The sequence below is a fragment of the Rhipicephalus sanguineus genome, chromosome 6, assembly GCF_013339695.2.
Source record: "Rhipicephalus sanguineus isolate Rsan-2018 chromosome 6, BIME_Rsan_1.4, whole genome shotgun sequence".
Lineage (NCBI taxonomy): Eukaryota > Metazoa > Arthropoda > Arachnida > Ixodida > Ixodidae > Rhipicephalus > Rhipicephalus sanguineus.
Window position 1 is genome coordinate 114,400,366 of NC_051181.1, and position 25,315 is coordinate 114,425,680.

Here is a 25,315-nt window from a genome sequence, read left to right on the forward strand (position 1 = left end):
GTTACAACAACTACAAAGCGATGGCTGAAACTTTCATGTAAGACGACTAGGATGACAAGCAACGACATCAATGAAGTGCTCGCGAAGCGTACTTATTATTATTTCTTTTACATGAGAGACGAGCGAAGACAATGCTGCAATCGGCAGTACAGCATAGTTATAACATAGACGAGAGATGTAAAGCGCTACAACGCGACGAAGTGCGTCATCGGCACTAACTGTTTTGTCGAACACAGACAGGTTCAACGGAAAGATTCGCTAGAGGACTCGGCGTCTCGAATAGCAAGATCATAATATCCGGACCGCCGTCGTTTCTTTAACCGGTAAAAACCTGCACGGACACTGAAGAGAACGCGTTTCGCGTTGAGCTTGATTACTTACATATGGATGGATGGAAAGCCCTTTATTTTGAAATAGTGATAACGCACTTATTGTTTACAGGAAGCATAAGAGGCCTCCAAACGCACACCGATACGAACCACGACATTTTGAACACTTCAACTTTCCCAACTCGTTTTCGTCGCAGGTAAGAGTGTCGGAGAGCTCAACGCCTGACCTCGAAAGCGAGAATTCGAGTAACCTACGCGAAGTATAAACTACACGGCTGGAAACTATTCGGCGTCTCGCAATTTAGCGCGCCAAGAATTGAGAATTACCTCGGCAGAATTCGTGAGGGCCCGCAAAATTACCGCCTCTGCTCTCCTGTCCCCACAAATTCTTCTGAGAACACCCAATCTTCTGTGCGCACTGAACCCTCTTGTTGAAGAAACGCGTTAAATAAGAGAGACCGATGCAATGATCTCGCGATCAACATAATCTGAGTTTTAAACTCAGATTTTCAACTTTTGTCTACAGCCGCACCCTGCCAAACAGGGGAAAAATAATATGCAAATGTGCGGCTCACAGCATGTGCACTATATTGATGCGAAAACATGCACATGTAGTCGCCGCATCATGCGAGTCGCGTGTAACGATAATAAATGATGCCTATCTTGAGGTTACTTTCCGCTTCAGCTTAAAGCTTTTCTTTTGCTTGTTTTTTTAGACATATATACAGGTGAGAAATTGATCTATAATTAACATCTGAGGTCCCAGATGCTCACGCGAGCTCTCAGAGTAGTGATCTGTCCAGCGTGGACATAACAAAAAAATAACGCACACACAAAAAACAAGTGTCCTAATTACGTTGGGTTGTGAATTATTCCGTGCCACGACTAACGCTCGGACAGTATTCGGCAGGGGTACTGCATAAACGTACAAACGAAATTCCCGGCATTATATGCTCCCTGGGTATTCATTATTTATCAACAAAAGTGCCGCCAGCGGTAGCAGTTGCCCCACGCAGCTGCGAGACCGCTCTCATGTCTACTTCTAAGCTCCAACTTAATGTCGATATCCCAGTGTGGGTTACCGATGGAGAACCCGCCCGCTATTGTGTGTTTCGTCGCAGCTCCACTGGAAAGAGCTGCTTCCCAGATTTTATTCAACGTTATTCTCAGCAGCGTTAAGTGACGCTAAATTAGCGGATAACCAGAAACCCCTGCATAAGTAGCAAACCTAGCACATACAGCCGTGCAATGGAAGCTTCCCTACTGAAATGTTCCGTCTGTTATTCCAATAATTCCGTATGCTTCCTTACAGAATCCATTGAGTCGATATATTTTCCATATATTTGCCGTATACTCGTATTTCCGTAAAGATCTTACAGAAACGTACGGAATTGTCGGCACGGCATACGGGAAGTTTCAGCAGGGTTTCGTTCCTTACACCGGCATGTCCGCGAATTTCACGGCATTAAACTTATGCCCAAGAATTCGAAGTCATCATAATATCCTGCAGGTTTTCTCCGGTAGCACGACACCACCGCTTTTACAGGTTTCTTCGACAGACGCTGTCATAAACGAAACTGCGTTTCTATACGCTTGTGCAGGGATTCGGTCAGTGAGATTTCAATTAGAAAGCCGTAATTTCGGTCATTGGTGTAGAATACGTGGGGCGCAGAATACGTGGGGCGCTGCATTCCTCAATCGTGATTTTCTTTCAAGCATCGTGCCCGGGAGGAATTGTCGTTCTTGATGTCGAAGTAGATTATGCGTAATTTGCGCTGATGGCGACCGTCACTGTGTTACGCCAGAATTTTTGAACTCCAACTCGCTACTTCTGCATTTCATGAACAGAAATCATGCGAAAAAATTAACCTAGTTACTGTTCTACGTAGATTTAGAGCTGGCAGCTTTTTCACACTGGTTGTGGTGTAAAGTCAAACTATTTAGAACGACTAGAATGTTTCCCGGATCTTGAAATCTCGTGGTGAATATAATGCCCTCTCCAAACGCCAGACTTCAATTTTTTTCAGGAACAGGGCTGGTTGCCACTTAACACCAATCACAGTATAGTGCAAAGCTGCAGGCACCCACACAAAGTTCAAGAAGAGAGGGACCACGAATGCACTCCTTGCACGTGAATATGGGCGCTGCCGTTCAGTCATGAAACACAATGAACTAGCCCAAGTTTCAGTCTTGTAATGGTTAGCATGCACATAATATCTTCAGCAGCGTACGACCATATGCGGCGGTGACGACCGAGAGATTGCCTTAAATTGTGTAAACTGCAGCCACGTAAGGAAACGTAATCACAAGCTGATTATGTCGCGGATGAAGATTTATCCCCGCAACAATGTCTCTGAATATTTGCGTGTGAAAAAGTTCTGCGAAGCAGGTATACATTGAATCAACGACCAGTAGCATCTTTCCTTTGGGGTCATCGCTCGTGACGTTCGGTACAAATGACTTGATCGTTCTTAATACGCAGAAACGTATGCCCTTGAATCCATGTTAATCGATATGAGTAAACAGGAAGAAGCCAAAGCGCACACAACGAGCCGCGTAAAAGGGAATGAGGTGTGCTAATACCGCAGCCTATATTTCGTAGGCTTAAAAAAAAACCTTACTTCATAGTCATCGTGTGAAGTCCTAGTACACTACATCGGTGTATTACGGACTTGACACTGTTCACTCGACAACTGGCGCACCGTGACAGTTAATTATTTAACGTGGTGCGTAGAGCAAACATGTGATAACTGTAGTTCAGCGTTTTATATTCGCGAACATGTGAAAAACTTCAAACATGCATGACCTCCAACGCAAGTCTAAAAACCGCAACGAAACATTTGGCACAAGATCCAGCACATTATTGAGTGACGTTTCAAGGTGTGGTCTGAAAACGAATGCAACACCAACTGGTTTCATCACCAGGATGTCTTGACACACGTAACCATCTACTATATACAGATAATGGTGATCTTTTTTTTTTAAATAGCTATGTACAAAACATATACACAATCCTTCTGTCAGCCAACACTTTGACGTCGACTTCACAAGCTTACGCACAATTTTTTTTGGCAATCAGTGTGTACATGCAAAATGAAGGCCATCGCTGGCCGTTGAGACATTCCTTATATAAATGCATTGTAGTAGCTCCTCGACAGTACAGACGCTGCGGGTCATGTTCCATCAGATTTGTTCCTCACTTTAGGCAGAAAAAGAAGAAGAACGGTCCAGCCTGTTGCCTAGCAACAGGGACTAGGTTTTCAACTGCCACATTATACTGCGAGCCAGTTTAATTCATTCGCGACATTAGTCGACCGATTCTCCTCACATTCCTGAACGTGACTTGCGCGCAGCTTGTAACACGCCCTGCAACAGCATTAGACTAGAAGGATTCCCTTGCAATACGTGTCCAAACTAACAGATCTATCATTTCCTCCTTGTCAAGAGAGATCGTCCACGCATTTGCCAACCACCACTGTTGATTTGAGCTTTGATTGGCGAGCGTCACAGTCATCTTCCACTACCGAAGGCATAATTTTGCGCTTGTCAGAGCCGTATCAGAAAACAAACATGTATTTTAAGAACAAAAGACAAGGCGCCAGACATCTATGGTTACGCTCCTGAATCTACACCACTCCATGGCCAGCGCAAACAAAATATTCAACTTATGATGCACCAGTCAGCAGCAGTGAGATGTTGTTAAGTTGGCGTTTGATTTCTTCTTATCAACCGCCAAAGTTTCATGTGACAAAAGTGCTGCGCGCTTTTTTTCCTATTATAAAACACCAAGTATTCGACTTAATGAACTTACTCAATCTGATCGGACGCACGAGCATGGGGATGTACCGCTTTATATGTACGTCTACATTACTGAAGTCTCGTTGCAGCGCTTGTATGAAGCAACAGCGACACTCCAGGAATACTGCTTAAAAAATCCTCCGTTGGGGACAGCTGCAAGAAAAAAACAGTATAACGGATACTGCAGGTAGCGTTCGTGAATGAAATATGCCATTGTAAACGTCACAACAACAGCCGCACGAGCTGCTTCGGTAAGAACACTCCACCACAAAGCAACACGGCTGGGAGCACAGAGCGGGTGCCGGTTCCACCATGTACACACAATTCACTGACAAACACGAGAACACACATCCTTTGGCCCAAAAGAAACAAACTTGAGCTGTGTAACAAACACGCCATTCCGTGAACAATCGGAATCCAAAAAAGCGGTTAAACGCACTCCAGCAATGACGCACTCAAAACGCAGCTCGTCGAACACTCTATCGCCAGCCTGGGCAGCCGCGAAATTAACTCGCCTTGAGTGACACGGCACGTAAGCTCACAACAAACCCGTTGGCCATCGCGGCACGGTATATCTCTCGTAGCACATTTTTGTTTACAATCAACACAGTGCGAACGAAAGCTGGGTACAGCTTGTAGAACTAGTCTTGGTGGTTTAAACCACGACCCCAAACTGTTACCTAGGAAGAAGCTTCACTTCGCTTCAGCCCTCACAGAATACAACCCTTGATTTCATTTCGCTGGTACCTGAAAAAAAAAACGGTGACAAGACATAAACGTTCACATCTATTCGTTGGTACCACAACACAGGAAAAGGAACGTGAAAACGACTAGCTCTACGGAAGGTATATTTCTTCGCCAAGCGACGAACGTTTGCACCTCGCCGCCTGGTATTACCAACTTCTTGAGCACCACTCGTGTCACTACTAACGGCGACAAGGGTGTTTAGGTTTTTAAATATAGGGGCACGTGTAGTAGCAACAAGTAAATAATAAACACGTACACGCCAGCACGGTGACACGAAAAGAAGGATGTGGTAAAAGACGGTTGTTTCCATTTGCGTACTTACAAGTGCAAACACATACACAGCAATACACATACACAGGTACACGCACGTGTAATTTGAACATTAAAAGGGTAGAAAATATGCAACATCGAGCTACGAAGCACAGACACCATATAGAAAGCGCACTCATCTGCTGTAAGAGATATGGGTTGGTGTTTTTTGCGACGCCAGTTTGTCACGCCTAGCTTTTTTTTTTTTTTTGATCTGTTAAATCCGTCGCTTGTCAATCGGACTTTCAATTGAAGTTTAGATAGCCAATCCGTAGGAGTTTTTGAGCAAACGTTCAAAATTTTAACACGAACTCCCACGGATAATGAGATATATCGTGCATAACTATCTTCTTTTGCAGTCAAGTAAAGCGAAGGTTTATCACTACTTAACGTGGTCCGTACATCCTAGCAGCAGTTTTCTTATGGAGCTCAATATTGACTACCTTATTCAGCACCTTAGTCAGAAGAGATACGTAAATGCCGGTGTCCGGTATAACACCACGATTAATAAAAATGAAGGTCATTTATGTCCAGAGGTCAGTATTCTTCATGGTCGCGTATTTTGATTATTGAACGCAGAAATAAATAGCGTGAATTTCATCAGCGACAATAAATAAGCACGATAGGTGAAAACCTAGCTGTAGGAAATACAAGCACGACAACGCTGAACGAAATGAAGGGAAATTTTGCGCTCTTTTCAGGCAATGTTGCAATCCGAAGCAGCATCGGGAATGTTTGAGGAAGTGAAAAGCTGCTTCTTCGCCGGCGTTGTTCCTACTGGCAGCGATAAAAATGAATTACGCGCATTGTTTGTTCGCTTGCGAAACACACGAAACAAGGAATGTGTGGTGTAATCAAATAATACGTTTATGACAATGCGTAACTAAAGATAGTTATCTCACGTCAACTTTGGAAGGAGCGAACGTGACTGAGATTACAAGTAGTGCGCTAAAGAAAGCAGTGGAAACCGCTCGAGTTTCACAGCTCGTCTGTGCATGGTAGGTTTTGTATCGGGGTTACGAGAACTCCGCATACTATAGACTACTTGATAAAACAGGTGCGCTATATAGACAGTGGCAGCATCTCAGTCAGAGACGATATTCCGGTAAATAAAAGGAAAACAGTGTAGGCATTCCGCACCACGCACGGACAGGGCTTCATACGTGCACCCGTCAATGGAACGTGCCGTCTTTCACTTGCCTATTGAAACGGGAACACACGGTCGATCACGACAGGCTGTGGGATAGAAGCTGCCAGAGGTCGCATCCTTAAGAATGCGGGCGATGGGTTCTCGGATGTGTCACAAATGCTCTCCCACGACACGGGAAGACAGGCCTTGGGAGCCGGATGAAAACGACGACACTCTGAGCGGCTCGATTCACAAGCGTTTCACTTTGGTTGAAACTCTCACGCTGCTCACCCCCCCCCCCCCCCCCCACACACACACGCACGCAGACACACAAAGAACACCAACAAGGGCAGTGGTAGCAGAGCCACCTATTATCGTCCGCTGCCGTACAGATTCGCACGTTTGCCAGATGGTGCATGCTCTGAAACTGCAGACATTGCGGGATGGAGGTCTCCGACTTTAGAAAGTTGGCCTCGTGAGATAGAAAAGTTTCGAAGGAATATCAAGAAGCCCCGGGGTCACGTCGACAGAAGTAGAAAAGAAACAAATCTCCACTCTGCAAACCACTCATCGGTGCCTTCAGATGGCTACGGTGGTGGTAGCGACAGCAGTACGGGGCATCCAAGTGGAGCAGGGTTATTCACTTGCCGAAGCGTTCTTGGTCAGAGCATCCTGACGATGGGCCGGCCCAGTACATGGGCTGCTGGCCGGTCCCTTGAGCACTTGCCGTTGTACGACCTGAGCAGTAGTTGGGCCGACACTTCGGCCCACGGGGACGAAGACGTTGACGCGGCGGCCGTAGCGTCTTCGCCGTTATTGATGCTTCTGGCACCGCTGCTGCCGCGGCGTGGCGTTATCACCGGAGACGCCGGAGTCTGACGCACGCGCACCGCGTCGGGGCTTCCGAGACTGATGATTATGTTCTTGTAGACGGCGGCGTCCTCACTGCCGCTGCTAGCGCTCTCCTCGACGATCGAGGACGCACCTTCCAGCAGGGACTCGTCGCTCTTGAACGCCGCCGAAGCGCCACCGCTGCTGGAGACACTGCGGCCGTACCGGACCGAACCGCCCGGTAGATGGTGGTGGTGCTGCTGCGAGCTACCGCCGCGAAACACGACGTCCAGAACCTCGTCGTCGCTGACGGAGGGCACGTGGCGGCAGAGCTTCCGGTGTCGGAGACCGGGTGCCGCGTCGTCCTCGTCGTCGGGCGACAACGTCGACATGAGCGTCTCGGAGCGCGCGATGCGCCTGCGAAGGCAGGGCATCCACATTTCGACCAGGTCGTCCGTGGTCTGGCAGGAGACCTCGCGCTTCGAGGCCGACGCGGCGCCGTACGCGACCTGCTGCTGCACCAGCCTCCGGCGCTCGTGCGCGCCGGGGGGTGAATCGGATGAAGTGCGCTGTGCAGGCACCTTGGTCGAGGTGCCGAACAGCGGCTCGACCGAGTGCCGCAGGTGCGTGCGCCGGTCGAGCGCCTCGGCGGCTCGCACGGCGCGGATATGCTGCGCTACGCTGGCTGCGATGCGGTCCTGCTTGCTCGCCCGGAAACGTTCCAGCAAGTTGAGGCTCTTGGTGCGTGTCGGCGGCGGCTTGATCACTGTCTCCGCGGTGTGGTTCCTGCATCCGAGATAGACACGTGTAGAATTAGGGGAGCCCCGCTTACATAATGTTACAGCCGTTTGTCGAAAGTATGCGCGCTGCGTTGCTTGCGACCACCAGGCTGACTTATTAAAGGAGTTGTGGTTGTTTTCGGAAAAGAAAGGTATACACGAGAAGAAAGAGCGTTGTTTATTTCTTCTTTTTTTCTTGGGGCATGCTTAAAACGTCACCATGTTATTCGCGAAGTGCAATAGACATCGAGCTTACGCAGCGGTAACAGAAATTACAAGTTTTCGTTCTTCTGCTTATTTACGCGTTAACGCGGACCTATGCGTGTCTAATGCACTGCACAGATCAAGAAGAGAGAACGCTTTTCTCCACGGTACGATTTCCGCCTAGCAGTGCAGTCGCAGCCCTCGAGGGGCGTAGCCAGAAACTTTTCCCGGGAGGGGTAAGAGAGGGGGGTAGGTTAACCACGCTTTATATATATATATAAAGCGTGGTTAACCTACCCCTATAGGTCAGTGCGTACAGCAGATACACAGACATTTCATTGAAAAATTTCGGGGATAAGGGTGTTTAACCCCCCCCCCCCCACCCTGGCTACGCCAGTGCAGCCCTGGTTAACATCTCTCTATTTCTTTTACCCTCCTAATCTTCCTCTGTATTCTCTCAGAAGCCCATTCCAGCGCTACATATATAACATCAGTAGAAAGCTAAGTTCGCCATGCCATGCAGTTTGCGCATGCGGTCCAACTGACGAACTCTTACAAGAAGTAGTGTCGGCTCAAGGCACAATTTCCAGCGAGACTGGACATACTGCGCGACCAAAATACATACAGTGACGCCGGGTGAGCTAGACTATTAATTGTCCGCAAGTTTTCCTGACACACAACACGCCAAAGAAGAAACCACGTGACAAGAACACAGGCCCCGCTAATCCGGTTCTTCCGCAAGGAACCATTTCGCTTCGGCCTGGATCGATGTCGCGCAGCAAGCTATACAACATGGATGGGGAGATGAGGGAGAGGAGGGGAGGTTTATACACGAGAGGGGACGTCCGTGTTTCGGGCGCGAACAGAAGACGGGACATGTAGCGACCGCCCGAAGTTGGCAGCGCTGGAGCTGTAACGCGTATTGCAGGCCGAATGCAGTGCAAATAGAGGCATGAATAGCAGCAAAGAAACAAGTATAAAGTTAGTACATATACACTAGAGGTACAGATACCGTCACGGCTGGAGCCAACAAGTATAGCTTGATGCGGGTGGAACGGTTCAGTGTGCAAGACAAGTACGGAGTATAGGATGACAACGACGCAGTGTTTGCCTTCGTTTGCGTCCTTGAGTTCTGAGCTACAACAAACCGCCGGGGTCCGCTGCCCGACGAACGTGAAGCGCTTATGGTTCGTTTCGCTAATCATTGTTATCGGGTTTAGATTTAACGTTTAACTAACTCTAACATCGGCGCATGGTTTCTGATTATATCGGCAATAACAAAATGCATTGCGGTGCAGATCATTACAGTTCGGAAGAAAGACGGTTTCCTGTATACTGATTACAATCGTACGATTTCGCTTCTCTAGCTACAATTTTCCTTATTTATCCGTGAAGTGCTACGCATACACCGCGGGCCATTACGCAGAATTCCCCAAAGGTCTCAACCGAACTTTACTGCGTCTGTTTTTTTTTTAACCAGCGTATCGTGCCAGACATTTTCTAAACACTGTAACATGCATTCCTCATAAATCACTGCAACCAGGCCTGTTTAACTCACGAGAAAGAGAGAGAGAATCTTATTTTATTAGCGTCGCCGGAACGCGAACCAAAGACCTCCCTATCGGCATGCGCCAGATACCACTAGCAGTGCAGCTATTTTGTAGGCCTACTCTCATTAAATAAATTCAGCGTCCAGAAAGCCAAATGCGCGCACTTTGCAGTCACGGGGACAAAAATACAAAAGAAAAGTGAAAGCAAGCCACTATTTTACCACGAAGCCACGGAAATGCAGTTACTTCTATATTATTTTTTTATCTATTTATTTTTTCACGAAGAGAGATTGGACGAACGTTTAGAACTGGAAGTGGTGAAGGGATGGATGGGTCCAGGCAGAACCATGGTGGTCCCTTCATCAAATATACAAAGCATACAAACTACACAGCGAGCACGCATACAAAATTCTAATACCAAAATTCAATATTTCTGGCCTTTCAGGCTTACAGGCATTTGCTCGGTACATACGTGTCTCGAAGGCTGGCTCTGATATTCTCTGATATTACTGCAATATGTTTTTATACAGTGTAAAAATGTCATGATCTTTTTCTTTCTTTTTTTTTTTTGTTGGCATCGTTTCCTCCACGTCTTGCATGTTCCCGCTGAACAGTTATCTATTCTGGTAGCACCAGCCTTCTTCCCTACCATTTTTTTTTCTTTCCAATGCAATTGCTATACAAAGTTGGGAACGGGTCACAGGCGCCAATGTCCATTTTCGCCTACAAGCGCCCGTGCAAACGGGCGGAATACCGAATGCAACGCTGTAACAGTTTCTTTGGTCTCGACTGTCCACTTGCACGTTTATTCGGTGCTACCCATTGCGCCAGAGTAGGGTAGCAAACCGGAAGCGCCTCAACTTGACCTCCCTTGCCTTCCGTTTCTTTCCTGCTCCTATTCGATAGGTTTTCATGAATCAATCCGGAAGCCTGGAACACTTATTGTGGTTTTAATAACTTTATTATGACCTTAGTCGTACGGTCCTAGTACATCATTTACTCCGTCGCTTGCGGTTGGGCGTAGCCTTCACAAACACATAGTATTTCCGGGCCGCCATGAATGACTGTGGCTCGTGCAGTGTTTGTCATTGCGACGACCACAAAGTGCCCTTCTTTCAACAAGGAAATACGGACTATGCGTATCGCTTTAAATCGACTGGGCGGTAAACCATTCCGGTTCGTGTGGACAACGCAGCATTCCAAATGGCCCAAAGAATGAATGTAGCCAGTTTTGATAACGAAGTGTATTCGAGAGCGAACGCTATTGAGGTGGTGACGTCATGCGCCACACGTCGCATCACCGCTGTGTCCCGTTAGGTACACAAGGCCTATGTATACACAGCGACACTATATTAAGTACACAACGACGCCCTGTCTATGCCCCGACCTGAGTTGCCGTCTGTATCACTATATATAGTGATGCTGAGCATCTTTTTGCGCGCGCGCAGTGTTTACTCTTTCCCATCTTCGTCTTCATATTCATTTCCCCGAACAACTTGGCGCGTAGTAGCCAGGTGTGCCTGTAAGACGTGAGACCCTACCCACACTAAGTAGACGCCAGGCGATGTTGGATAGCGAAAAGTAATTTTATGCTTCAATTTTACTTGTTGGCTTCAGATGATGTTATGCTTCCTCCTTCTCCTCGAGCTATTTCTTCTTTTTGTTTCTCTCTATCTAAACACTCTTATTATTATAAGACAAACGCTTCCCGTTTGTAGTCACCTCGCGTTAGCCGACAAGCACAAACATCTACGAACATGAAATCATCACTCACCAAAACTTCGCTGTGGACCTGTATGGCCATTTCTTTGTGGCATTGCTTATTTTTATTTATTTTTTTTAGTTTTCGTTGTAAAGCCGCATTTGAAATTCTCTTGCGTCGCTGCTGCCTCAAGAACATAGTGGTATGAGTATTCAAGCGAGGAATTCGATGAAGCACAGGATAGGAACCCGAGGAAAATTTAAAAAATAGGATAAAATAATAAACGTAGATGAGAAAGATGAGAGGAGAGATCTCTATGCACCACTCCTTATGCAGCTTGTTGCATGCGCCACCGGGTTTGAAAAGCCAAGCACCGAAGCCGAGATGCGAGGCAGGCATGCATACTTCAGCAGCATCGCGGTGACAGCTGCAGGTGACGCTGTTCATGGAAGTAGACAATAACGTAAAAAAAATAATATTGATGTTCTGTACGAAAGCCAGAGACGCTGCGATGGCGGCGACGTTCTTGCCCCTACTGCACAAAAAGAGGACTTGTTGTTGGCCCAGCTGCCTGGTTTCCGACGTGTTTTTTCTTCTAATCTTTGTGTTTAAAACCTCATTTGGCGCGCTCCACTGGAAGATATATGTATGAGCTTGTATGCACGCATGTACGACCGCGCAATCCGGCTTATGAAGAGAGGCTTACACAACTCTCCCCAAACATACCAGCTTCGGGTCAAAAAGCAGGATTGTAAGCTTGTCATGCATGCGTACTTGGATGTCGTTGCCAAGCTGCTTGAGGAATCGTGCCACTACCTCCCCGGTACCAATGTTATTTTTCTGTGTCCCATGGCGCGTTTAGTTTCGAAAGCAGGGTGGAAACTACATACGATAACCGAACAATAACGCAAGGAGTTATAGTACAGAATCTCATGTTATTTGTCTGTCATTTATCGACTGCCTTTCGCGCTATTGTGGTCAGAGTTTCAGAAAGCTTACGCAACAAATTCCGACGAAATACCTGTTGCTGGCAGCATACGCCGGTTACGCAAACAAAAAAAGTTGTTGTGCCCGTCAGAAAAAAGAGAAAAGAAATAATTTCATTAGCTTAAACACTCTGTTGTGGTTTCTGACTTTCCAAGTTGGCGTTTAACGGCTAAACTGGTGACAGCAGATATTGCGGAGAGACAAGTTTGATCGAAACGGAGCAAGAAGACGGCAAATGCAGCGAACTCTTGTAAGTTTGCCATTCACCTTGTTACTTTCTTTTCGCGCTATTTCATACAAGGAACTTGCCTTACTAACTACCTCACATTCGGACTAAAAGGCAGGGCATGCAAACACGGACATAAGAATGAAGGCAAGACACCACAAACGCGGTTTAAGGTGTCTTGACCTCTTTCTTGTGTCCGTGTTTGCACACCGTGTCTCTTAGACTGAATACATACCGACTATCTCAGCTCTCTGTTATTATAAGCTCATATCCTGACCTCACTACAGCATGCTTTGAAAAGGTTTCATAAGTGGCACACGTTCCCAGTGAGCGTCGCTTGAGTTCGCGCGCAGTCTTTCTGTGCAATTTCTGAACGTTCTGAACGTTACGCCCTAAAAACCTGTGCATAATTTTCACCGTCATTATTCAAGAGCATGGTATCTACCAGCTGCACTCCTCTGGCTGAGCCATCGACATAAGCGTGCTCACAGGGGAGGGGGGACGCCCCCCCCCCCCCCCCATTCGCTTAAAGTGGGGCGCCCATCATGCCCCACACTTTTATTCAGTCCGGCCTATCACATCACAGTTTAATTGCAGGATTGTGGCCTCGCATACTTATTGATCATAAGGGCGGCCGAGGACGCCCCCCGCCCTTTACCTCTAGAAAGCCAGGCCCCAATGGCAGACCGATGTGAGAAGCACGTCGTCTCCTCATTTCATTTTTGCATGCATTGCAGGCCTTGCTTTTATTTGGACTTGGCCAACGGAGTGAGGGGAGGGCTCTGTTGTAAAACTTGCCCCCCCCCCCCCCCCCCCCACACACACACACCGCCCCCTTAATGGAGAACCTCGCGCGCGACTATGGCCGTTGATATCAACTGTGTAGCCAGCTCAATTTGCAAAAAAAGTAATAATAATAAATTATCTTGCCTTTTCGGTGCTCCAGACAAGAAACTCAGAGGCCTTAATGCTTTTTTCTTTATCGCACGTGGACATCAAACTTCGTGGCCGACCGAAGACATTTAAATGGGTCGAAACGGCTTCGCTTACCTGGGAGACTCCATGGAGAACTCGGACGTGGAGTGCGACGAGTTCCTGGAGACGGCCGAGGCACCGGACGCCGTGGCCGTGGCCATGTTCGAGTTCATGTACCCGATGTGGCAGCGCACGTCCTTGGCTGTGGTGAAGGCGCTGCGGTTGTTCTTGTCCGGCCGGAAGAGGATGATGTAGACGCGCGGCATGAAAAGCAGCACCAGCGCCACCTCGGCCGAGAAGCTGATGCAGAGGCAGAGCGTGATCACCTTGTGCTTGCTGCCGAAGTAGATGGGCACGAACGCGGCCCATATCACCAGAGTCGTGTACATCGTGAAGCCAATGAACTTGGCCTCGTTGAAGTTCTCCGGCACGTTGCGCGTCTTCACGGCGTACACCGTGCACATTGCGATGAGAAAGAAGTCGAAACCCAGAGGCGCGATGATGCCCAGCGTGGTGGTGTTGCAGATGAGCTTGACGCGGTCCAGCGCCGGGTAGTCGAACATGGAGTCCGGCGGCTCGAGCACCACCATGGCGCCGATGATGGCCCCCTCGACTGAGATGAGCAGCCAGGTGATGACCACCTGGGCGGTGGCGCTCATGAAGCGAGGCTTCTTGGTGATTATCTTCTTCTTGGAGCCGGCCAGGATCCTGCGCGGTTAGAATCGGTGTTACAGTGAGATTACACAGCCTCGTATTTGCATTGACATTCACAAAGATAGTAGCAGTACTATCTAGTAGCAGGCTGTAAACGAAATAAGTGGTCTTCCATGCCCGCAAATCCCCTTTAATACAGACAAGGTTTTTCACCAATATCAGTGACACAGTCACACGTGTAACGCTCTTGTGAGCCATCGCCACGACTGTGGAGTAGGGAACTTCAAGGAAGTTGCACATGGTTCGAGAGGGGAGCGGTAGGTTGTACTAGGGCGGCGAAACAGAACAAAAGCCAGCGTTCTGTGAGCCATTCCCCCAAGGCGCCACACCAGGTCGCCCGCCACACCCCCCGACACAATGTCTTGAAATGAGTGCAATGGTGTGCAAAACTAGGCTAGTTGGTTGATCTCCACACCAACTCAGCGCAAAACTACAGCAACACGAGAAGAACACGGGACAGGCGCTGATCCTGAAATGAGTACGTCAATCCTTAGCAGTGATAGGCTTACCTCACATCCCTAAATCATTCAGGTGCAGTCGAGACACACTCCTACGAACGGTGTTCAATACCACCGTGAGTCTTGCAAGCCACTCACAATGGAAACGCGGCGAATAGGGATTTGCATAGCCATGCCAATACCGTAGGCGCTGATCCCGTGTGGAGGCAGTGTAGCAGGGAGACCTCTGGGCGTCTCAGCAGTTTGGTCACACATGCTGGTTCAGTGGCTAACCTAAAGGGGTCTAAAGGGGTCTTGCAGAGGGTCTTGTACCGAAAGTGTCACGGGGCGCGCCAGTTGCGTGGAGTGCGTCCTGTTCACTTCGATTTTACAACTTGGGTATGTTCCTGACGCAAGGTTTTTTGTATTTCCCGACGTACTGCACTGCGCTTTGTAGCGGAGTGCGGTAACCACGGCGCCTGCAACCGAATGACCTCGCAAATGTGTGTAGGCCTGGCGACGCTTGTTCGGTTTGCCACAGTGCAGGTGACCCAGGCGTACTCGTATCTGCCCGAAGGTATGCCGTAGAGAAAGTCGTGGTGGAGACTTCTCTGCGCCATTTCCTGAGGTACCACCGACGACTGGTAAGCAAGACTAGATAGGAACTACCACTCTTAGAACCTTGCTCATTAGTGGAACGTGGGCAGCACTCAATGCTTGTCCCGAGAGCGGGGAATCCTTTATTCCTCACCACTCGCCACATAACCGGTGGCCTGTTCTCGGGAATCGCTTGCGTGTGACTGGTGTACTCGCGGGGCTCAATGATTGAGCACGCGGATCAGGGCCTTTAGACGACCTGCGTCGTGACTTGTATCACGACTGAGCCCTGGTTCATTTAAAGCACATGCCACTTTCATTGCAACAGTATTAATTTTTAGAGTGTAGAACCCAGAATGTGCCCATTATATGACCCGAAACGAACTGCTGATTTTAGCAGTTTGGTATAAGCTTCATTCCCACTACCGGCTAGCGGTTAAGGAAAGCCTTAATCAGCTAGTATGTATTACTCCTTTTACATCGCTTCCCCAGCCTGTAACGTATATAAACCAAAATCATTTTACGTGTTACACAAGCAGGCTTTTCATTCGCATACCGTACAGGTCTTTCCCCCAGATACGCAGGGTGGTAGCTGTGACGAAGGCGTGCAGTCGTTGTCAGTAGCATTATGACGTCGGCGTGTAAAAGGGTCCTCACATAGACGTTATAAGCAAGCAGATATGTAACATTGTTGTGAGGCTTCAGCGGCCAATGTGTTGAAGAGTTAACTCTGTTAGACATAAGCTCATCTAATAAAATATTCACCGACAATTACGATACTCCTAATGCGAATTCTGAGAGCAGCTTCCTGTTGGGGCAACGCCAACTGTGTTGGAAGTTTTGGCTATCCACATTTGTAGCAATGTAACGTTCGTTACATATTGCCACAGAAACCGTCAGCGCTCGAGCGCTACGCACACTACCCTGTGCATTGCAGGCTTCGCGAACTAAGCGAAACGCCGACAGCGCTCGAGTGCCACGCACACCACACTTCGCATTGCAGGTGTCGCGAACGAAGCGAAACGCCGACCAGCCCCGTTACGATAAGCGAAGCCATCCGCAGTACAACTGCCAGACCTGCATGCGCACGAGCTCCGACAGAGGGGCCAGCGCGCGTGACGGAGGAAGAAAGCGAGGTTAGAGGCCAGGACAGACTCCGCGTTCGCTCTCTTTTGTCCTCGTTCGCCCTATCGGTTACGCCGACGCCAGCAACGCCACCGGCGACGCCGCTCAACGAAAGATGATGATGAAATGAACATTATTTGATCCTGGAGAACCCCGATCAGACAACCCCCGAAGGGGGGTCCGCCGCAGTTGCTGGCCGTGCCCACGCCGGTACTGGAAGACCGTGGCCCTCCGCCCGTTCGCAGGCCTCCTGGACTGCCGACAGCTGGACTGAGAGCAGCTCACGGCTTTTAAGAGCCCTCTCCCAGTTCTCTTCTGTGCTGAACTTTGCGCTAAGTAACGCCGGGCACTGCCAGAGCATATGAGCGAGTGTGCAATTATCCGCCCCGCAGCTAGGGCATCCTGGATTTATGCCTTCAGCAAAGTGGCTAAACGTGCTGCGAGACGGGAAGGAACCTGCCTGCAGCATCCGGAGAACCGACGACTCGGGCGCCTATAAGAGCTGCGCTCTAAAAAGCAATGCTCACCATACAATTATAGCGGCGGGCACAGTCGTCGGTCTTCGTGCTCACCGCAACGAGTACCCTCGCCGCTCGTAGTTCATTACGCAATGAAGAACTGTGCTGATGTGTGCTGTTGCAGCAACTGCTTTTCGCACAAGTGCACTAAAATGTCTCTATAGCTACTCAAATAGCTGCGCAGCATAGGACTTACCAGAAAGTTTAATTTGCCTCCGCCGCATGTCAGCGTAGTTGTAATCGACAAGATGACAGACTTCCTCAGAATGCCTTCAAACTTGTTGCGCGTTACTACGCGCTACATCAATGCGACGACAACCACGACAGCGACAAGCCGAACTCGAGATTTTTTGCTGGCCGTCTGACTGAGCGTTTCCTTAAAAAAAATAATTTGTGGATTCCGCGCGCCATCGCCTGTCTATTTCCTCAAATTGGTGGCTCAGACTACTCGTAATCGCTCTCCTCTCCTGCATTAAGCTTGCCTCAGCAGCCTCACTTACCGTCGCCAGGCGCTCGAGCCCACTCTTCGCAGTGCGACTTCAATTCAGTAAGCCATGACCTCCGTTCAAATTACCGTCATTATTACCCCAGGTCAATGCTATGTGCTTGTACCCCGAACTGAACTGAGGATTCGCACGTCCTAACACCTAAGTACAAAAATTGGGGGACCCTTAAGCTTCGCCTTTAAGAGTTGAACGCAATAGCGAAATCCGGCCCCTGGTGCGCACTTCAACCACTAAGTGCGTACTTATGAATGTGTATTGTTACACACACACGCGCGCGCGCGAGAATGGTACATACAGGTTTTTTATCTAAAGCAAGAGTCGCATGGCCTTCAAGATATACACCGCGCGCTTGCCATCTCAGAGGCCATGAAGAGTCTCACAATGCCTCACAGATGGCAGCACATTATCTAGCGTTTGCTGTTTGCTTGATCAACGCCTCCCCTGGAAAGGCGCACGGCCGGGCTAGACCGCAAGCGAGCGCGCGCGTGTGGTCTAGCCCGGCCGTGAAAGGCGGCATTGGCGTGATATGTTTTCCGCTAGATGGACATAGTTGTCCATTTCCTTTCTCGATTTTTCGCTCACGGATGATTTTTCGCTCACAACCAACGGACCCGACACCGACGTCGGAATTTCTGCGACACGAGCTCTCTAACGCTATCGCGTTAAAATACGATTGAATGTAAAGAACATCGAGTTATAAGAGAACATACCTGGCGATCCGGTTGGTCTTGGTGACGAGCGCCGCGTATATCATGGCGAAGCTGAGGCCGGGCAGCACGCGTGTGATGAAGCAAGTGAGTGCGCTGGGCTTGGCCAGCAGGGCGAACGTGGTTCCGTGGCAGAGGAACATGCCGATCAGTATGATGTAGGACAGTTCGCGCGTTGAGCTCTTCACCACGGGCGTGTCGTTGTGACGTATGAAGATGATCATGGCAGCCAGCGTGGCCATCAGGCCAAGGACGGCTATGCTCATGGCCGCCAACGACTGGCTGTCAGTCCAGTGGATGTATTCCTCGGGAATACGCACACAACCTGGGAAAAAAAGATACCTCTGAGAAACATTTCTAAATCATATATACTGCGACTCTGTGCAGGTAAATTATAGCTGTATAAGAGTATACTGATCTGAGAATATAAATAAAACGGTGTACATGTACTTTTCAGTGAAGTATGACAAGCGACAGCGCAATTCATCTTTGTGAGGTGATGTTGTAGAGAAGCCCCAGCAATCACCCTTTTACAGGCTCGAGACGCGACCGAGCGAATGAGGCGGGACAAAAACAGAAACGACCATAGAAAATACGGCCTCGAACAGAATGGAAGTTCTTGTTATATTAATGCTAACAGTGAATCTATTTTGCTTATCAAAATTCTCATGTTCATAGCCCAAACTATTGCCCAAATAAAGTCAACAGCTTGAAATTGCAGAATATATCGTTCCCAGGTGTATGAAGGTCGCTTTCTGATGCTGCAGTTTAAGAATGTATGCAGCGAACCGAAGCAGGGTGCGTATAGCGCTTCAAAAAAAAATTACTGGAACTGTATCCAAGGAAGATTGCTATTCATAACGTTACCCGCAACACTCAATATTCACATATGACGGTCTGACCGCTTTTTATTTGGTTGTTTAAATGTACAAGTAACTAACAGTTACGCTGACTGACTTTGGCTGACTGACTTTGAGTTACCTACAAACGTCCTTTGATTATAAAACAACAATAATGGTCGAACAAATGCATCATCTAAAGAAACCTTACACAATTTAGTGAACGCGGCGCCATTCCTACTCGAAATTCGCAGAAAGATCTCATTTTGTGGTAAGGATAGCTCTTAGCAGTCCTTCAGTGTACAGTTACAGTTACTTAATGTACAGTTACTGAATTGCTTCTTGAAAAAAGATGCAAAATTGTCTTTCTTTACATGGAAGGGCGCTGATGCAAAGGCAACGCTAGCATAACCTTGCGTCGTCAACTGTGTAGTTTCTAAGACTTAAAAAAAAAAGCGCCTCACCCGTGAGGTTCTCGTTAGGCCACCAGCCCCTCTCGCAGTCCAGGCAGGTGTATTCGTCCCTGACGTACTGGTTCTCTTTGCAGGCCACGCAATTCCAGCAACACTTCATCGTTTCCGAGTGAATACTCTGCAAGAATAAAGCCATAGGTCAAAAGACGAAAGAAGACTGAGCTAGTTGGTATTTATTAATTGTAAAAGAAGGCAATGCGTTTGCGTTGTCTTGTTGGCCACTCCTATGTCCGCGCTCGCACGTCTTACCTTCTTTTATACTGAATGCCCTAGCTAAACACTGCGATGACACATTTGCTCGTCTGTGCAGCTCAGTCTGCCTTATTATCAATGCTGGGTTCTCTGGTGTTCTCTGGTGTCGTTAGAATTATTTTCTTTATTGAAGCCCTTCCCCTACCGTGACAAAAAGAAGAAAACTGTACCAAATTTACTGGAATATTTTTTTATCAATTTGTAGAACTGCTTTTTCTGAACAAAACAGCACCACTACTTCAATTCAATAGGGTTCCTTTATTTCACTAATTGCGCAAAAAAGTAGTCGTCATCGGACATTTTGATACAAAATCTCGTGGCGACCATACTTGTCAACGGGGGGGGGGGGGGGGGGGGGGGGGGTTAATTGCCACTCAGTGATACTAGGATAAACAAGCTCAACTGGCAAATATTACAAATTAGCGAGTTGTCTCACCGGGAACACAGCGGCCACAAAGGTATTTAACATGAATAAATATACACCACCCAAACAAGAAAGTTATAAGTTATAAGGTAGGTTCATGCTCATTTCCTTGCAACAAGGTAACGGTTCTTGTGATTCATTGTGTCGACTTGCATTCGCACATTGACATTGGTCAACGTGACCCCGCCATTGTGTCGTACGCAGAGCAAGAAGAATTGAGTAATGTAGCGCGCAAAATATGCCCTATAATTCATGGCTTACAAGCATATTATCCGTGTGGTGCAGACGCTGGGTGCATTCAAGCACACTGACATACGAGGAATTATAGACGGTACCACGCAGTGAGAGAAAGCTCATGTGAGAGGTGATGTATTAACAATAATTCAAGACGCCTCTACATATCCACATCCAAATTAATGCTATCTTATGCTGGTGTCGTGAATAATGTTTATACTTCAAAATGACAGAGATTGCTGCCAACGTGGAGCTTAAGTTAAGCTGAAATTACGTATTGTGCGAGTACAAGAAGGGTGCCGCTGGGTCTCCAATTATTACATGCGATTCACTCGTTTATGAGGCGAGCTGAACTGGCAGCATGTGCCATGGATATGCTTTCTTCCCGTACGCGTTGTTTAATTGCTTTTGTTATTTGATTTTGTGTTAATATTTAGTGTTTTACTGCCGAAAGCTTCCATGTCGCCGCGCGCAACTTCATTAAGTACGTTGAGGTGTGCTCTCGCATAAAAAAACGGCATAAAATTACTTTTATAGATGGCCTCCTTCGCTTTCATTAACGAGCTGAACTACACATTGCGGGTATTTCAGCTCGAGCACGGAGAAAAGGCCGAGAGGTCTTTACTGTGTCGTAAGAACTCTCATGCATAGTCTCTGCTCACTTGTTTGTGCTCAACACGGAAGTGATCACAAAAAGAGACCCTAAAAAGCGCGCGTGTGTGTGTGTATATGTGTCTTTTTATAGCGCAGCTCAGGCGCCCGTTCCTGGGTTGAGCGGCGTCACCGTCGCCGTCGGTCGCATAACCGACAGACATGAAAAAGTAACCGATAGACATGAAAAAATAAAATGAGAAAAAAATACCCAGGATCGAACGAAATTTGAACCCGGGCCCTACTGTAATCTACCACAGAGCCACGCTCGTGCTTGGAACTCACTTGCAGAAAGACCCTACACTGGCGCATTGTCGGGAAAGTAATCGCGTTGACCTATGTAATATAGCGTGTCAGAAGAGTAAAATAATAACCAGGCGTCACACAATGCTAATTGCGCAACGAGCGTGTGGCTTAATGCTTTCCCCCCACTGCAAAGTGCTCAGCCATAATTCTTCATCGTCATCAGCCACATGCAGCATCAACAAAGCGCACATAATACCTTACAGATGTGGGACGGGTACCTCGCTTATCCAGAGAAAAACGAATTATGGCGTAGCGGGTGCTGTCCTACATCACAAATATTATTATTTATGGCGTGGTCGATACCTTGAGGAAAGTCAAAACTTCAAACACAGTCGGCCTTGCCTCAACACGAAGCTGCGCTCAGAATTCCCATTAGGCAGTCGTAATCGTCGGTGAATTTTTTCGTCCATGTTTTCCGTGCGATGTTAGTTCTCTTCAAAATGCATTACCAACGTGCCCAAACTGCCGCAAAATGTACCGACGGTTGTGTGTGTGTGCGCGTGCGTGCGTGTGTGTGTGCGCTTGTGCGAGTGTGTGTATGTGTGCGTGTGTGTGCGTGTGTGTGTGTGTGCGTACGTGCGCGTAAGTAGGGGGCTTGTGCGGTGAACAAAACGACCATATGCGCAATACATACGATTAAACATTACAAAGAATCTCTGCAGAAGAAACATGGACTTCCATGAAAAACAATTCTTTGAAGACGTTGAAGAGGAGTTGTTAAGAAGGATTGCTGCCATTTGATGTGGCGCTTTGCGTTAGTGAAACTCGAAAGTCTAGGGGGAAAAAATAAAACCAGAGCATGGGAAAAACCAGAAACTGCGATTAGCAGCAGACTCGCAATGACGGCCAGGAGCGACCCCCGGGCGCGTCTGCCATTGGTGCACCATCTTTCAAGTGCAGCTTGAGACTTGGGTTAACGAGGCCGTTAATAGCGAATTCCGGCGCACAAGAGCGGCCATCGACAAGCACTCTGGGCTCGCTATTACCGACAAAAATACAAAAACTGTACCACATGGCAGTACTCTGAATAAGTGCTGCTTTTCAAAACGACCCGTTCTGTGCAGCCGTTCGAAAAAAGACCATTAAGCGCACCTGTCGAAGAGTCTCCGATTCGCACCGTTATGTACCTATGCCTGTCATTACACAGTGAATTTATGAATCAAGCATCACAACTGTGCGATGTTGGGTAACGCGACGTTTTCGATAAACTTTTTTTTGCAATTTTCAGCTGTATTTAATCTGAGTCTCCTGGTATCACTGACGTACTACTTTCCTTCTTTCTTTCTTTCTTTCTTTCTTCTTTCTTCTTTCTTTCTTTCTTTCTTTCTTTCTTTCTTTCTTTCTTTCTTTCTTTCTTTCTTTCTTCCTTTCTTTCTTTCTTTCTTTCTTTCTTTCTTTCTTTCTTTCTTTCTTCCTTTCTTTCTTTTTCTTTCTTTCTTTCTTTCTTCCTTTCTTTCATATTGTACAATGGTCCCTCCTGTTTCCTTCCTCCAAGCCGGGAATGGGACCTTGATCCACATCCTTAACAGCGCAACACCTTATTTGTTACAGGCAACAACAACGGCCACGCGTTCATATCCAGGCAACAATGAAACGTGGCAACGTGTAATGACAAGTGACGTCGATAAAAGTTCAGATTGCCACATCAGAAACGGCTGATCGCCGGCAAGCCCTCGATCGAGAGAGCATCAGTTATTTGAAAACGGCGCGCACAAATACGCGTACGAGCGGCGCACTTTTGAAGGCCGCATTCCTGCACGCTCACTGGCGCCTAGTTATTCGCGTACGACGCCGCCACCGAAATCTGTGAGTTTTAAAACCTTGGCTTAAGAAAGCATCGTGATGCCGCGACGTACCTTGACTTTTCCCTTTTCGCAGGGCAGCGAGCAAATGGAGACGGGTGGCGCCGTGCGTTGTGCTCGGTGCCACTGCACGTCTCCGGTCATGGTGAGCTCGCCGTTGACCCACGAACCAACCTGTACGTAGTCGTAGTGGTGCTCATCCAGTTGTTGGTAGTTCATCAGGTCGTACCTGCATTAACGAGCGCGTAAAGTGAGTCAGTGAGGTAGAGGGAAAATGCGTCACGCCAGAATAGTCGTTCTATATCGCAGGGGTCTCAAACTCGCGGTTCGCGGACTTTTCGCTAGCAGCCCAGCCCGCACATGACTGTCTTCGCCCCATGACTCTCTTCGCCCCATTTTTTTAATAGGTGTGTTCATGAGCTACACAGGCGTGATTAGTATCAACTTTTTTGTGTGTGTGAAGCACACAATGCGGTCACCATGTGTTATAGATCCCAGTGGAACAAAAACTATGTTTCAGAATCGACGGCCAGATTTCAGTTATTCATGAGTATATCGATATGTTTCTCGAAACCTGACGGCAAAGCCCCTTCACAAATGACGCATAGATAAGATGTGGGAAAGACCTTCTTTCAAATGGCAACGTTATGTCGCATTTTGTCCAAACTGCTCCCCGCTCCAACCTCGTTAACTGCCCCAGCCCTTCAAGGAGGCTAAAATTCGCAACTGCGGCTCGCTAGCTGAGGTGAGTGTGAGACCACCTGTTCTATCGCGTCACAGCGTGCTGTATGCAACAGAAGGTTCGAGCATTTCAAGCTTTCTCTCTCTCTCTCCCTATCGCTCTTTCACTCTCTCTCACTTTCGTTCAATACATAACAATGATGTAGAAACAAGGATAGACTCTAGACAAGGTTTGTTTGCATCGGAATTCACGACTGCGTGATTTTATGAGGGGTACAAGCACACCTCAAAGCGGAAAAAATTAAAAGCAGTTAGGTTACTAGTTCCCTGACTACCCAAGCTGCTGTTACCGGAGATCGCCAGGAAAAAAGTTTCATTGGGTGAAAAATATGTTCAGATCAAACGTAGCGTGGGGGAAGAAGACGAAATATAATGACGTTAACTGTGGATTGAAGATAAGTAATGTCTAGCGTGATAAAACCTTAAAAAGCTGCGCTGAGCAGCTGCATGTGTTGTGCAACCGCTGTGCCATGCAGCCGGCATTAACTATACGAAGCGAGTGGAGCATCGAGCTGAAGTTTTCGGCGATTTTAAATCAGCACTAACCTACAGCTGGCGGCATAGCAACTGAAAACCACGAAATAGATGGGAACTCTCTCGAAGTACGCGCGTAAAACCCGCCACCGGCTGTGGCTCCGGTTCCAAACGTGGCGTGGACAATTGAGGCAGAGAATCTCAAAAGCAGGCGAGTTTTGTTTTATAAGCCTAGGAGAAACCGTTGCCGGTGCGAAGTTTTTCTCGGGAATCATCATAAGTTTCGATTGTGCGCCGTAGTTTCATAACCAGCAAGAAGCGGCGGCGCGAAACATTTTCACAAAAGCATAATCGACCGACACCCGCTTCGGCGAACGCGCCCTCGTGAAAACAAATGCGCGACATTTGGTTCATCCGTGCTGTCGCGTTCGGTCTTGCTTAAAGAAAAACAAAAGCTATGCGTTGCTCGTCCGGAACATACTTCCGCTAGCGATAACGGCGAGTTAGCGGTGAAATATCTCTTCCGCGTCGCACGGTTAACTTCGCGTTCGCTTGCAATAAACAATGAGACGAGTAAAAGCCGCCAGGACCTTTCGATTGCGTTAGGTTAGGTTAGGGAAGTGCATAAAGCGTGAAGTACTCGAGGCATGGACATAGCTTAAGCGTATAAAAAAACATAACACGAAACCTCGGCTCCTGTACATACTTCAAATTCATGAGCCGTATGAGCAGCAGGTAAGGTTAGACACAGAATTCTCCTATATTTTGCTCAAATTAATGACCCGTATGACATTCGTACGAGAACCGCGGTGTTACGCCACTGCAATAACCGAACCTTCGTCTTCTCGCTGTCTATCGCTAGGTGCGCACTGATATTTCAGGAAGGCTCAGGTAACAAGACCCCTTGCGACAGTTACTGCTTATGGTGGTGCGTACTGCTTCCGAGCGC

General features: G+C 47.8%; 1 protein-coding gene across 1 annotated transcript in view; it reads right to left on the reverse strand.

Annotated features, from left to right (window-relative positions):
• Positions 1–6,655: 6,655 nt before the first annotated feature.
• LOC119396207 (metabotropic glutamate receptor 5) overlaps positions 6,656–25,315 on the reverse strand; it is a 410,873-nt gene continuing 392,213 nt past the window's right edge. Inside the window, exons 10-14 of the mRNA XM_037663306.2 lie at positions 23,206–23,380; positions 19,474–19,600; positions 18,174–18,495; positions 13,642–14,274; positions 6,656–7,929 (exon numbers count right to left, since the gene is read on the reverse strand). Coding sequence (XP_037519234.1) covers positions 6,975–7,929; positions 13,642–14,274; positions 18,174–18,495; positions 19,474–19,600; positions 23,206–23,380 — 2,212 coding nt within the window. The 3' untranslated portion in view covers positions 6,656–6,974. The remainder of the gene's footprint in view (positions 7,930–13,641; positions 14,275–18,173; positions 18,496–19,473; positions 19,601–23,205; positions 23,381–25,315) is intronic.